The sequence below is a fragment of the Anolis sagrei genome, chromosome 5 (assembly GCF_037176765.1).
Source record: "Anolis sagrei isolate rAnoSag1 chromosome 5, rAnoSag1.mat, whole genome shotgun sequence".
Taxonomy (NCBI): domain Eukaryota; kingdom Metazoa; phylum Chordata; class Lepidosauria; order Squamata; family Dactyloidae; genus Anolis; species Anolis sagrei.
This window is the reverse complement of record NC_090025.1, coordinates 91,633,114-91,649,359: the sequence shown is the minus strand read 5'-3', so window position 1 is coordinate 91,649,359 and position 16,246 is coordinate 91,633,114. Positions and strand designations below refer to the sequence as shown.

Sequence of the window (16,246 nt, the reverse complement as noted above, 5' to 3'; positions counted from 1 at the left end):
CTGCACTGCCATACAATCCAGATTATAAAATCAGATAATCCAGATTATCTGCTTTGAACTGGATTGTATGATCCCCTTCTACACTGCCATATAAAATCCAGATTATTTGCTTTGAAATGGATTATATGGCAGTGTAGACTCATACTATATAATCTAGTTCAAAGCAGATAATGTGGATTATCTGCTTTGATAATCTGGATTATATGGCAGTGTAGAAGGGACCCTAGCCCACCATTCAAACCACTACATCACTGGCTCTTCAAATACCATACATTTTGGCTCCTTCCCTGCAACTGTATAAAATTCACATTGAACTGGATTATATGGCAGTGTGGACTCAGATATCCCAGTTCAAAGCAGATATTGTGGATTGTCTGCCTTGATATTATTTATTTATTTACAACATTTATATCCCACCCTTCTCACGCCGAAAGGGACTTAGAGCAGTTTACGTTATATGTACATATAATATACTATATTATTAGCATAGCACAATTTAGTATTATATTGTACTATACCACTACGCTGTAATATTATTAGTAATATTACATGTAATATAAAATATATAATTATTATATTGTGTTATTATTGGTATTACATTGCATTATATTATAATATTATTATTATCATAATATATTATATTCTGGGTTATATGGTTGTGTGGAAGGACCCTCTGTTGCTTTGAAAGGTGTTTAAATATAATTCAAACACATATTCCAAAATGGCCCTGATATGTTAATCAATCATGAAAATTGTTATTTTTTTATGTATAACCAAATGCGACACTTTCCCCTTCTCACTCTTTTAAAAAATGGATTTTTATCTCTTACAGAGTAGGTCAAATTTTGGTATTGGGAAAACTGTTACAGTTATGCAAAATTTATAATGATCCAAATCTAACAGTGAAGCATACATGCTACAATTACGAAGGGTATTTTTAAAGTAAGGTCCGTTTTGTTGTAGACACTAGTAGTTTGCGCGCATACCGCAACGAGCGCGTGCGTCGTGTACCGGCATGCCTCGGGAACACCTGTGCTCAGTTTCCGCTCTGTAGCCAACCTGTACGGTTCTGTTCTGTGCTTTAAAAATGTGTAAGACAATCAACTCACACGCCGCATGTGAGGTTCGCTCAGTGATACGTTTTTTGTCAGCAAGGAACCTGCCTGCTGCAGAAATTCATCGACAGATTTGTGTACAGTGATACTGTTATGAGTGAAAGCAAAGTGCGTAAGTGGGTACGACAATTCAAAGATGGCCGTGACAACGTCCATGATGGAGGACCGCTCTGGTCGCCCTTCTTTGATTACAGACGATTTGGTGGCTTCAGTTGAAGCGAGGATTCGTGAAGAGGGTATTTTAAAATTGGTTCAGAGGTATGATAAGTGTTTGAACAAACTTGGCAACTATGTTGAAAAATAGAGTGAAGTATGTACTTTCTGAAAATAAATTTACTTTTTTGAAATAAACTTTCGTTGTGTTCTTATGTTCAAATGGACCTTACTTAAAAAATAGTTAAGTATTTGATAAAGCATCCCTATGTATTACTTTATTTTTCCAGGGAGACGTTGTCCGATTGTTTCATGCTGAACAGGAGAAGTTTCTGACCTGTGATGAGTACCAGAAGAAACAACATATCTTCCTTCGCACAACATTACGTCAATCCGCCACTTCAGCGACAAGTTCTAAAGCCCTATGGGAGATAGAGGTATTTGTTTACTATTCTTTAAGGCATGGAATATCCTTATATTATTTTTAAAAACTTTGCTCCCCTATCATCATATGATAATAACATACATGCATACAAATGCTATTTACACAGGTGGTGCATCATGACCCATGCCGTGGAGGAGCGGGACAATGGAACAGCCTATTCAGATTTAAACATCTGGCAACTGGAAACTACCTGGCTGCAGAGGTAAAAAATCAAAACACATTACTGGTCCATTGCAGTAGCAAATGAGTAGTGAATTGAATAATACAGGCCCCCTCTACACTGCCATATAGAATCCAGATTATCTGCTTTGAACTGGATTATATGGCAGTGTAGATTCATATAATCTAGTTCAAAGCAGATAATGTGGTTTATCTGATTTGATAATCTGGATTATATGGCAGTGTAGAAGGGGCCACAGATAGCTTGTGAAACAAGTGTGAGAGGAAATGTGTCCACCATTTTGGAGTGAAATGATAAACACATTTCCTTTGTTAATAAATGGGTTATCTGCTGAATTGGCTAGATGCTCTATTCTGGTGGAATTCTCAATGGACTAGTCCAGTGGTTCTCAACCTGTGGGTCCTCAGGTGTTTTGGCCTACAACTCCCAGAAATCCCAGCCAGTTTACCAGCTGTTAGGATTTCTGGGAGTTGAAGGCCAAAGCATTTGGGGACCCACAGGTTGAGAACCACTGCACTAGTCTATTCTTAAAGCAAGCATGCTGCCCGAGAACCCAAATGACACCTGCAGAACTTGTTTAATGAAGTCTCTGTTTGGTTTAGAGCAGGATGGGGAACTGTGGTGGGTTTGTGGGCCACTTTTGTTTTGCTCTGGAGATGCATGGGTGGCTGAAAAATGAAAACAAAGGAAACCAAAGTGGCCCCAAATCCACTTCTGATTCACAAAAAATGGTCAGGCTATCACTTGTGACCTAGTATGATTGTCTTCCAGGGACAGAGTTTTGGTGGTGGATCTGCAAGTGACTGTAGAGGCTAGGCATGTGCAATCCATGGTTCTAAATGGCTTTAAAGTACTTTCAAAACTAAAGTTCTTGTGGTGAAAATTCCAGAACATTAACAAACATTAACATATTAAAATGTAGTAGAAGTTTTGTAGTAATGTTGATGTTTTGATAAGATGTTTTTCTGATAATGATGAATTGTAGATTATTTTGCACTATGTTTTGTAATTTGCACTTGTTTTTTCATGTTGTACACCGCAATGAGTCGCCCTTGGGCTGAGAATTGCGGTATATAAGCGCAGTAAATAAATAAATAAATAAATAAATAAATAAAACTTTGAAAATTGCATTATAAACGGCAGTTCCTAATTGGTTCTGTCATAAAAATCATCAATGATGAAATAGTAATGAAATTTTGAAAGTTTTGTTAGAGTTCTGAAATTTTCATCACCAGAACTTTAGCAACACTGTAGAAGCCAAGCACCAGTGCCCCCTAGTTTTCACCACCAGAATTTTAGTTTTGTAAATACTTTAGAACCATTTAGAAGCATGGATTGCACATACCTAGTAGAGACCTATGGTGGGTCTGTATGGTCTTTCGCGGTGTGGGTATACATTTTCAGATGGAAAACAGTCCCGACAAGGATTTTCTTGATTTGCATTCCTCTTGGCACATTTCTCCCTTTTGCCTCTTAAAAATCTTAGCATTGTTGGTAATAGCTGACCTCCAGTTAGAATGCTATGCTGCATGGATGTCTGAAAAATGAAAACAAGAATACCAATGTTGCCCCAAATACACTTCTAATTCTCAAAAAATGGTATTCTCTGATGTTAAACAGCACGAGGTAGTGCAATTTCTTTAAAAGGTTAATTAGTATATGTAGCAGCTTCCAGGAACCTTTTTAGAATACAAAACGGTTCACCTGTGGATTCTGGAGGCGCTAAGGTCGTCTGGAGAGGCCCTGCTCTCAGTCCCACTGGCCTCACAAGTGCGTCTGGTGGGGTCGAGGGACAGGGCCTTCTCGGTGGTGGCCCCACGACTCTGGAACTCTCTCCCACTGTAAGTCAGAACCGCCCCTTCGATACTGACATTTAGGAAACAGGTGAAGACGTGGTTATGGAGACAGGCTTTCGATGAATGAGACAACACCCTAAGATTTGGATGCAAGATGATGTATAATCAATTTTAGTATGACGACTGACCACTGTAGTTTTAAATATATTTGTTGTTTTAATATGTTATTGTAATATGAACTATGATGTTTTACCGATTGTATGTGTTTTTATGGTTGGAAATGGGTCTGAGTCCCTCAAAGAAGTGAGAAGGTCGGTATATAAAACTTTGAAATAAATAAGGTGATTTCAAGATGGCTGAGAGCTACAAAAAATGCTTGTTTCCAATTAGAGTACCCATGTCACTTGGGAAGGAAATGTATTCATCTGGATTGTAAATGACTTACTCCTTGATGTTTCTCTATGAAGTGCTGTGTGGTTTCCGAGTTGTGTGGCTGTGTTCTAACAGCGTTTCCTCCTGTTTTGCCTGTATCTGTGGCTGGCATCTTCAGAGGATCTGGTGGTAGTCAAAGTATATATGCCTGTGGAATGCCCATAGTGGGAACAAAGAACCATTTTCTTAAACTAGTGTGAAGAGTGGAATTGGCAAGCTTGGAAGTATATGCGATGGTTGGCAAAGGATAAAAGAGATCCTCTAACCACTGTTGCATACCATGTAGCTGAGGCCGAGTCTACATAGGGACCACTAAATGCAAATCCCATACACAAAGCAAAGAACATGAAAAGGCACTGCAGACTAATTCAACCAGAAAAATCAGTCATATCAGAACACACGAGAAACCAAGCTGGGCACAGAATATTATTTGAAAATTCTGGACTACTCAGACAACCACTTTGTCAAACAACACAGAGAACCCATTTAAATGCACAATCACATGGACAATTTCAACAGAAAGGAAGAAACCATGAAAATGAACAAAATTTGGCTATCTGTAGAATCAAGACGGTGAATAAGGAATACCATCCAGACTCTGGAAGTCTCCAGACAGTAAGCAATCAAGAGCTTACCTAGATGCCTCCAGGCAACAAACAATTCAAAGGGAACAAAGGCCAGGCTGTTTCCAAGCTTTCTAATTGCACCCTTCACACTAGTTTAACAGACAATGGTTCTTTCCTCCCACCCCGGACATTCCACATATATATATATACTCCACTTGCTTGACTACCACTGCTAGATCTTCTGAAGATGCCAGCCACAGATGCAGATGAGACATTAAGCGAAAAGGCTGTTAAACTATCCTGCTTATCTTAATATTCCCCACAATATTCCCCAATGTGGTTTGTCATTTTTCTTGATGGATGCTTCATGAATGATTTTCCTCTGAGCTATGGAGAAATGGAAACTCCACAACATACATCCCTTGGTCATGGTGCATTTCTGAATGGTGGATTAATGCTTCATTGAAGCCTGACAAAAGGAAGCAGCCAAATATAGTTCAGTATTTGATCTGTTAAAATCCTTTCTTTTTTTTTTGGTCAAATCTGTTATGGAGGCTGTAATGCTTCTTACCTAGTAGGCCAAAGGAGAAGCCTGGGATATCAGTGAGGCAGGCCTCCATTTTGGGAATGTAAGCAAAGGAAGCAGACATCTTGTGAGTGTAAAGTGGGAAGAGGGGAGGAGCTGGAGATCTCCTGGGGTTGGTTAGGACAGATGGGAGGAGCCAAGTCCTGGGAGGGAAAAGTGTCAGCTTCTAAGAGAGCAGAGAGATGAGTTTTGGGAACAGAAGAGAGGAGAGGTATTTTTGAGCTTAGGGTTTTCTGTCAGAGAGCATTTGTGGCAGGCAAGGCTGCATTATTGGCCAGTCGGGTCAAGTAGTCACCTGATAGCTTGTGGGTGTTAACACAAGTAGTTTGCTCTCTGGGTAGAGTAGATTAGCTGCAGAGAACTCTAATTAGAGTGGGCTAATTGCTCTGAAGACAGCCTGAGTAGGTTAATCTGGGGAACTCACTGCTACTGCGTTACTGTAGAGTGAGGAATTTTGGTAGTAGGTTAAGTCAACAACCTGTTTAAAGAAACCATCAAGAATATTGTACTTTAGTAACCATTTAAGCTTTTGTGCCTCATCAAAGAAGTCAGTTGTTTATTTGATCTTATCAATAAATCGTTTCTCTATTTCAACTTTTAAAGAATCCTCAGTTGTAATTCATTCCTGTGGGGATAATTCTAATTCTTTTTACATCATAACACCACAGTCATTTTGGGGAGCTAAGGGAGAGCTGTATTGGGTTGGCAGGGAAAGGTTTATCTCAGGGAATCATCTTTAACATCCTAAGGTGTCTTAGGTGGTGGCAGCAGCATGATTTAGAATAAGATATAATACGCAATACTTTAAAATGGTGTCAGCCGGTGGGATCTGATATATTTTCCCCCCTTACAGTGTAAAAGGTCTCTTCATCTTTCCCTGATCCTTTAAAGAGGCATATTCATTTAGTAGCTTTCTATAAAATAACTTGTTTTACCATGGAGCCAAGTTAGGTGTCCTTGGTCGCTTCTGTCTTTCCTTCCTTCTGTAAACAATTATTTGTTTACAAAAATCAGGGCAACAGGATTAGAGATTTGGGAGGATAAATAAGTCAAAGGATATGAAGTGCAAAAGAAGGACTTCGTAAAGTTTAGATACTGTATACTGAAGAGTATACAAAAGATCAGATGCTACAGAAGAAATGTGCAAGGTTAAAGACCACAGGCTTAAGGGGAAACCATTGTGGCTGGTAGATAAATTCAAGAGCAGAGTGTAGAAACATAACTGAAGACAGTTTTTATCAGACCAGAGATCAATAAGCTACAAATTTAAATCTGGTGTAGTCTTTTCTTTTCTTCTTCCGTCTGAGTTATTGTTGGGTTCTTTATTGTTGGGCTCCTGCTTTCTTCCTTTTTCTCTGTTCTTTTTTAATTCTTTGTAAAAGTTCTTTGCCTTTTGCTCTGTTGTGAGCCAACATTCCTTATCCTTGAATGAAACCATTATCTCCTCTGCTTTTTCCCATCTGAATTTTACCTGAATTTTAAGTTCATCCGTTAGAAAGTAATACTTTCTTCTCTTATTCATTGCTGAAGGGGAGAATTCCTTTAATATTGCTATCTTTTCCCCATTGTAGTATGTTGGTTTTTTGGAATTGTTTTCAAAAATATCATCCCTGATTCTTTTTCTTCCAAAATGGACCACTGTGTCCCTGGCTACTTTGTTTCTCCCGGCAAAGTTGGTATGTATTCTGTACAATCTTATCAATATTCTGGTCCTTTTCTACCATGGAGATACCTAATATTTCCGCTGTGATCTCTGTAATTTTGCTCCTCACGTTGTCCCCCTCCTTTTCTTGTATGTTTCTGAATCCGAGTTGGAATTCCATTTCTCTTATCACCATTTGCTCTTGTTGTTTCTCTAATTTTCCATTTAGCTCCTCCAATTTACTATTTTTATGGTTAATCCTTTCATGTGACTTGGTTAGGCTCTGCTTTTCTTTTTGGATGTCCTTCAGCTCTTGTATGTCTTTGACTTCTTTTTTTAAAACTATTGTGATTTCTTCTTTAACTTTTCTTATTAATTTCCCTATCTCATCCTGGAATGTCTTTTGTAGGCTTTCTTGCATTTTTTCTTGATTGTCCTGTATTTTCTGTAGCTGTGTCATAAGGTGTTTGAGGGAGGGTTCTCCTTGTATTGAGAGTCTTCTTGTTGTTGTTATGGTTTTATTCATTTTAGGTATTGTGAATTTTTCCATTAATAATAATCCAATTTAATAGGGTTTCTAAGAAATAGCTCTTTCTCTCCTCTCTTACTGCTTCCTTGACAGTTCTGATATTACTGTCTTTTTAATTTATCTTTATAATTGTAGCTCAGTGCTGGATCCCTGCATTCCCTCAAGACTGCTTACCTTCCAGTTTCTTGGCTTGTTTACCTATCCTTACATCCTTCTGATCTTTCAAATCATTTTCTGACTCTAGTAGCTTCTTCCTCCTTTAATCTCTCCTCCTCCTCCTTCCGCCCGCACTGACGCCCTTCTTGGCTCCTCTTCCTGTCTTCTGTTCCATGCTTGGTCTTGTTCTGCCCTGGGAAATGATTTTAACATGGGAAATTACTGTATCCTCATAGGATTGTAACAGGAAGCCCTATGTATAAATATGTCCCAAATCTTGACCACAAAAATACTAAATGAACCGAAAACCACATATATAAACACCCATTTTTATACACTTTTTGTTTTTGTGGATTGAGTTTTGTGTGCCATTATTTTGTAATTATATAATTTATTTCACATGTTTTTGAAGTTGTATCCTTTTATAGGATTTTGGTTGTTTGGTTTTTTATTGCTGTTTCCCATTGTGACTTGTAAAAACTATAAGGGTCCAGTTGGCTGTTACTTATTAAAACTGCTTTGGATGCAAGGCTTCAGCAGAAAAATAACATTCCTGCTGTTATCAGTGTTGGCTGATTTGAGTTACTTATGAGAGACTTCTAAAACTCATTTCGTAATGTGAGAAATAATGGCAAGCCACTCTAATCATAACATTAAAAATACAGAGCATAATGAAAATGTCTTTTCCATCTTACAAAGTGGTTTTACTTTACATCATGGTGAAGTGATTTGCTGCTATTCATGTCTCTTCTTGAACTTTCATTTAGTAGTGTTGTTTGCGGGACTTACCTAGAGATTTGCCAAATCTGAACCTTTACCTCAGAAAGAAGAGGAGGTTAATATTTTCCATTTTTACCCACCTGTTTGCAGTGTATTTGTGCTTGCCAGTTGGCTGGGATTGGGGCATTTTTCTTATTCCTGGATATTAAGAAATTGGTAGCTAGCCAATTGGATTTGACTGCTTGGTAGTATCCCTAAGACCAAATGGAGCTCTAATTCAAATGTTCATTCTTTGACCTGGCCAGAGAAACTGTGCCCGCCAGACAATTCAGGATGTATCTGCCACATAAACAAAGTTTACAGGATAGGACCACTTCTGCCCAAGTCAACACTGCACAATCAAACAGAAACACCCAGTTCAAGCCAGGAACAGAACTTTGTCATTATTGATACTTTTTAGAGCCTGGTTGCCTCGCCATCTGTCCAGACAGATTTGGTTGTCTCTTGTGGCATCAAACAACAAAAGATGTACAACATTGATTAGAGGAGCCACAACTTTGTCCCGGCCAAAGAAAATGTACCCTCCACACATTTCATGAAGTTTCTGGCACACAAAGTTTTTGCCTTCTATCAAGTGTCACCATCTTTTAGGAACCAACCAATCAGGAGCAAACATCTAAAACCTGGGAACAAACCCTGATTAAAAAATCCTATGTTTTCCGATTGCAGGAACATACAGACATGCGAACATCTGCATATTTGGTTCAAAACATGGAAACCTCACATTTTTTGCCTTTTGTAGTGATTGCTTCCGCATTTACAGGGAACGGTTATTGGCCACCCTCCTGTTTAGTGTGGAAGCTCCTGGGATAAAGGTACTGTCTGGATGGGCCCCTAGTTGCCCTTTTTCCCCACAGAATTGTGGGTTCACACTCCAACCAGCACTTCACATTCACAGCTGTTTTCATGCAGCTGTGTCTTTTTCATGACCAAACTTAACCTCATTCCTCTGATTACCTGGATAAAAGTCTCTTTGAACTGGATTACATTTATTGATTGTACTAACCTTAAGCAAATATATATATATGTGTGTGCGTGTGTATCTTCTTGTTTACACTTCTGGAAACACAAACTCATTAATGCAAATCGTGTTATTCTTAAACTACTGAAGGTATTTGATTTTTCATACAAGGGCCTTATAATCGAAACACAGTGTATTATTTTATTTATTTATTATTTAAACTTATATGCCGCCACTCCCCTGGGGCTCGGAGCGACTTACAAGGATAGCTAAAATCTAACAAAGTTTAAGAGCAATTTAAAACAATTTAAAAACAACAGTATCAAACATTAAAAGCCTGTCGGAACAGGTATGTCTTACATGCCCTGCGGAAAGCTGGTAAGTCCTGCAGGGCACGTACTTCAGGTGGCAGAGCATTCCAGACTGAAGGCGCCACTGCTGTGAAGGCTCTGCGTCTGGTTGCCGTTAGACGCAAGGTCTTGACACTGGGGACTTCCAATAGATCTTGGTCCTCAGAACGGAGGACCCTTATCTGCCCCTTATTATGTTTAAAAGTCACACATGCTACTTGAGACCATGCATATCTTTAAAGTCCCACTCAGTTAAATTGTGACTTATTAATTTATTTATTTGACTTGTATACCGCTACTCCCAATTTGGCTCGGAGCGGTCTTGAGAAACTGCAAGTCACTTCTGGTGTGAGAGAATTGGCCCTCTGCAAGGATGTTGCCCAGGGGACGCCCGGATGATTTGATGTTTTATCAACCTTGTGGGAGGCTTCTCTCATGTCCCTGCATGAGGAGCTGGGGCTGATAGAGGGAGCTCATCCACCTCTCCCCAGATTCGAACCTGCGACCTGTCGGTCTTCAGTCCTTCTGGCACAGGGGTTTAACCCACTGCTCCACCGGGAGCTCCAGATGAAGGGTTAGAAGGCATGATCATCAAGTTTTCAGACAACACCAAATTGGGAGGAATAGCCAGCACTCCAGAAGACAGGAGCAGAATTCAAAATGATCATACCAAATTAGAGAGATGGGCCAAAACTAACAAAATGAAGTTCAATGGGGCCAAATCCAATATACTCCACTTAGGCAGAAAAAAACAAAATGCAAAGATACAGAATGGGGGACGTGTGGCTCGACAGCAGTATGTGTGAAAAAGATCTTGGAGTCCTCGTGGAGTTAAACATGAGCCAACAATGTGATGCAGTGGCAAAAAAAAGCCAATGGGATTTTGGTGGAACTGCTTCCCTAAAGAGATTAGATCTGCCCCCTCCCTCCTGACTTTTCGCAAGACATTTAAGACTTGGCTGTGGGAGCAAGCGTTCGCAGAATAGACGTTTTTTATTGGCATAGATGAGATTTTTTGGATTGATCTGGAGGATATTTAAAACCTGTGAATTGTTTTTAATATTTATATTTATTAATATAAATATATAATTTTATTAATATATATAATATGTATATTTATTATCATTTTATGTAATTTATTGGTGTTTTTATATTGTTGGAAGCCGCCCTCAGTCCCTCTTCAGAGTTTGAGAATGGGATGAGATACAAATGTTCTAAATCAATAAATAAATGAATAAATTTTGTCCTGCATCAATAGGAGTATAGTGTCTAGGCCCAGGGAAGTCATGCTACCCCTCTATTCTGCCTTGGTTAGACCACATCTGGAATGCTGTGTCCAATTCTGGGCACCAAAATTGAAAGGACATGTTGACAAGCTGGAATTTGTCCAGAGGAGAGTGACTAAAATGATCAAGGGTCTGGAGAACAAGCCCTATGAGGAGTGGCTTAAATTGCTGGGCAAGGTTAGCCCGCAGAAGAGAAGGCTGAGAGGAGATATGATAGCTATGTATAAATATGTGAGAGGAAGCCACAGGGAGGAGGGAGCAAGCTTGTTTTCTGCTTCCTTGGAGACTAGGACGCGGAACAATGGCTTCAAACTACAAGAAAGGAGATTCCATCTGAACATGAGGAAGAACTTCCTGACTGTGAGAGTCGTTCAGCAGTGGAATTCTCTGCCCCGGAGTGTGGTGGAGGCTCCTTCTTTGGAAGCTTTTAAGCAGAGGGCGGATGGCCATTTGTCAGGGGTGATTTGAATGCAATATTCCTGCTTCTTGGCAGGGGGTTGGACTGGATGGCCCATGAGGTCTCTTCCAACTCTTTGATTCTATGATTCTATGATTCCTGACTGTGAGAGCTGTTCAGCAGTGGAACTCTCTGTCCTGGAGTGTGGTGGAGCTCCTTGTTTGGAGGCTTTTAAACAGAGGCTGGATGGCCATCTGTCAAGGGTGCTTTGAATGTGATTTTCCTACCTCTTGGCAGGGGGTTGGACTGGGTGGCCCACGAGGTCTCTTCCAACTCTATGATTCTATGAAAATCCACTATGTAAATGTGCAAGGCAAACTTTCTTAGTACAAGGGAAGTGGTGTTGTTGTTGTTTCCAGAATCCGCAGCTATTGGCCAAGTTAATCATGGGTTTGGAGACTTCAGTTAAAAGAAAAAACAAATAACAATTCCAGGTTTCGGTGTGGGCTTTTATGACTCAATGAATTAATTACATATGCTGCAAAAAGGAAAGGAAGCCACCAGGGGGCAGCACATACCTATGGCATCAATTCTCCCAAGTAGTGATTGCAGAATATGTGTCTATATGTGAGTGAGACATAAACACTAATGCAGAAAAAGCACGGAGCTACTGATTTGTTTTAGTGATATACCTTCGTGGCATCGTTAATTACCAGGGCTTGCCTCAAAATGGGCCTTTAGCTTAAGATAGCATTAAAATACCCACCTCAGCATAACTAACATTTACCGCAGAAAGCTGATCAGAATTGTATCTGTAGAACTGTACGATCAAAGGAAGCAGCAACAAGACTGCCAAAGTCTTGCACAATTTATGTAGTTTGGTCCTCTCTGTCAGAGGAAGATGTTAGAATAGTGTTTCTCAACCTTCCTAATTCCGCAACCCAGGCATCCTCAAACTGCAGCCCTCCAGCTGTTTGGGACTTCAGCTCCCAGAATTCCTGACAATTGGACAAGCTCATTAGGGCTTCTGGGAGTTGGAGGCCCAAACAGCTGGAGGGCCGCAATTTGAGGATGCCTGCCACAACCCCTTAATACAGTTCTTGATGTTGTGGTGACTTCCCATTCATTGCTACTTCATAACTGTAATATTGCTACGGTTATGAATCGTCATGTAAATATCTGATATGCAGGATGCACAAATGCCCAATACACCCAAATTTGATTACTGGTGGGGTTGGGGAGATTGATTTTGTCATTTTGGAGTGTTGGAGTTGCTGGGATTTATAGTCCACCTAAAATAAAAGAGGCTTCTGAACTCCACCAGTGATGGAATTGAATCAAACATGGCACACAGAACGCCCATGACTAACAGAAAATACTGGAAGGATTTGGTGGGCATTGACCTTGAGTTTTGGAGTTGTAGTTCTCCTACATCCAGAGAACACTGTGGACTCAAACAATGATGGATCTAGATCAAACTTGGCACGAATACTCAATATTCCCAAATGTGAACACTGGAGGAGTTTGAGGAAAATAAACCTTGCCATTTGGGAGTTGTAGTTGTTGGGATTTATAGTTCACCCACAACAAAATAGCATTCTGATCCCCACCAACGATAGAATTGGACCAAACGTCCCACACAGAACCCCCATGACCAACAGAAAACACTGTGTTTTCTGATGGTCTTTGGCGACCCGTCTGACATCCCCTCGCAACCCCCACAGGGGTCCCGACCCCCAGGTTGAGAAACACTGATCTAGACCAAACTTGGCACAAATACTCAGTATGCCCAAATGTGAACACCAGTGGATTTTGGGGGAAACAGACCTTGACATTTGGGAGCTGTAGTTGCTGTGATTTATAGTTCACCTACAATCAAAGAGCCCCTTGAATCCCACCAACAATATTATTATTATTATTATTATTATTATTATTATTATTATTATTAACTTTATTTATACCCCGGAAAATCTCCCAAAGGACTCGATGCAGTTTACAAGGCCAAGGCCACCAACAACAACAGCATACAAATATAACAATAAAACTCATAAGCAAATAATAAAACATCAAGCAAAACAATAAAACACTAAAAACAATGACACCACGACGCATTTAAAACCTAAATTGGGCCAAACTTCCCACACAGAACCCCTATGAACAACAGAAAATATTGTGTTTTCTGATGGTTTTTGGTGACCCCTCTGACACCTCCCAGGGGTTCTTACCCCTAGGTTGAGAAACACAGTGTTAGAAGAAAGATAAATCATATCATAGGCTGAGTATGATTGTCTTCAAGTGTATAGTTTTAGCAGTGGGTCCACTAATGACTGTAAATACCTATTCTGAATTCACATGGTATTTTGCAGTGAGGACATACATTTCCAGATGGAAGATGGTCCACGCAAGGGTTGACTTGTCTTCAAAATCCACAGATGGTTGGTAATAGCTGATCTTCTGTTACAATGCTCAAGTACCAGGGCTCCCCAGTTCTCAGTGCTTATTCCACTTTAAGCTCTCTTCAAACACTCTCTGCTTCATTTGAAAAAATGCTGCACTTGCAGGGTTCAGATGGTGTATTTTTATGTCAATGTCCACTTTTGTGGAAAGGTGGCTTCCTAGGTTGTGGAAATTGTCAACATTTTCTAGCATTGCCCCATTAAGCTTTTCATGTGCTCTATAAAGGTGTTTTATTGTGGCCTGTAGGTCTTCTTCTGAATGAACACAGAGTACATTATTATCCATGCAGTTGATCATTGTCAGGTGAAGTTCTTGACTTCTTCACTCCTTCAATGATCATTTCTGTTGTTATTTCCAAGATTCTCATTTTGTTCTCTGAGAATTTATTTTCAAAGCCTTTTATGCACTCAGCTTCTTGTTGTAACCTTTTACTGTTTCCCACAGATCTTTCCAGAATACATTTGTAGGTGTTTTTTCTGGTTTTTCATTTTTCACAGCCACTTACTGATTAGAACCAATCTGATCAGTAGAACCACCTCTGATCAGATTGGAAGAATTGATTGTGTTTGTTCTGGATGACTCTAGCTTAATATCACTCAATTTTTCTGGCTGTTGCCGTGATTTGTTGTTTCACAATGTCAAGAACTTCTTCAATTTTTCTTGTGTTCAGCCAATTTTTTAAAATCAGGTTATTCTTTATTTTGACATTATTCATTTTTTGCTCCTTCATGTTCTTTAGTTTGCTTGTATCTGATAGTAGGCTCTTGATTTTTAACACCAAAGTTCTTTTCCATTTTGGTTTTCCAATCATTTGTTTCACAATGTCAAGAACTTCTTCAATTTTTCTTGTGTTCAGCCAATAAATTTTGTGTGCCCAACGGGACGCCGGGGCTGCCTCAGATTAAAGGCCTTTGGATTTCCTTAAACAGAGTCTTTAGATTGCTTAAAGGTTCAACAAAGTTCTTTATTATTGAAATCAAACAGGTACTTCAATGCTTTCTTGATAAACTATTGGCTCTCTCAATCTTGTCCACAGGGGACAGGCACTATCTTCATGACTGTATTTTGACTAATGGGGAAATCCTTAACCTCTTATCTGGGAAGTCTGTCTTTGCCTCTGTTGGCGTGGAGCCCCTACACCCGGTACCAACTGCATCTGGCTGCCACAAGTGGCCCTTACCAAACAGAGTCCTTTGTAGACTTCCAGGGGAAAAGAAGGTGTTCAGGATTTAGTGATGGCTGGCTGAAGCGCTGTGGGACTGGATTCCCTCAGCGAAGGAGCTGTAAGGCTGTAAAATCCTCAGCAAAAGAGCTGTACTGAGACTGTATCTCCCTGGCCAAGCTATGGGGCTGTATCTCCCCGGCCAAGCTGTAAACGACGAAGCTTTCTACAGGAGCTCCTGGTTTTATGTCCTGTATGAAAGACTTCTCTTTGTGGACTGACCCAAAATGGCTCCTATTCCCTCCAAAACCCAAAAAGGGGGCGGGACTAGGGAACCTAATGATAATTGACAGGTCATAGATCCAATAAATGCAAATTAAGGAAAGCCAGCTAACTGCAAATGCACAGAACCCCAAAATACATGCAACACTCAACAAATGGAAAGGGAGGTTGGAGCTCCTGGTACGGCCGTACCAGAACAGACATTGTGTTAAGACAAGAAAATCTTCTTTACTCATCTGTTTACATTTATTTCCCACCTTTCCTCCAATTAACCAACAAACAAGATCCAGTAACATGAACTTCATCAAATAATTCTGCTGAAAGCAATCAGTTTATGGTAGACCTTGGAGTCCTATGAATGCCACCATAAGTGCCATAGAGCAGCAGTTCTCTGACTTTGGACCTTCAGAAGTTTTGGACTTCAACTCCAGAAATCCCTGTCAGCATGACCAGTGATTAAGAATTCTGGGAGTTGAAGTTTGAAAAATATAGAGGAGCAAATTTTGAGAAATCACTGTCATAGAAGTTGGGCAATCTATAAAATGTAATAGGAACAAACAACATTTCTCAGATTTAATCTGCAAGTTCCAAAATTTTCCAAAACAACATGGCCTAATTCTCAATGACAGATTGTATCATTTAATTATTTACTTTAAAATAATTCAAATATAGTTCACAAATCAGAAGCATCCTGCAGGTTTACAAGGCCCTTTCCCATGCCCATTTCTACTGTTAACAGCTGGATTTGGCCCAGCAGACTTATTGGATAATTATCTTATTGTTGACTGCAAAATTAATATTCTTAATTAGCATTTCCATTGCATTTTAGAAATGCATGTGGTGGCTTGTTGGTTGTGTGGTCTTCCCCACTCTGATTAGCTAGAATTCCTGTAGTCTAGTGATGTATTCTAAATGTACAAAGCAAGAATGCCTGTGGAGCTGTCTTAACTAATCTCTGCTCAGAGTTCCC

At 39.8% G+C, this 16,246-nt stretch overlaps 1 protein-coding gene across 3 annotated transcripts in view; it reads left to right on the top strand.

The window, feature by feature from the left end:
• The window catches only part of ITPR2 (inositol 1,4,5-trisphosphate receptor type 2), a 313,417-nt gene that overhangs the window by 85,916 nt on the left and 211,255 nt on the right, over positions 1–16,246 (top strand). For all 3 annotated transcript variants that reach the window (XM_060778249.2, XM_060778247.2, XM_067468876.1), the window contains 2 exons: positions 1,559–1,705; positions 1,820–1,915. In XM_060778249.2, the coding sequence (XP_060634232.2) occupies positions 1,559–1,705; positions 1,820–1,915 (243 nt within the window). The remainder of the gene's footprint in view (positions 1–1,558; positions 1,706–1,819; positions 1,916–16,246) is intronic.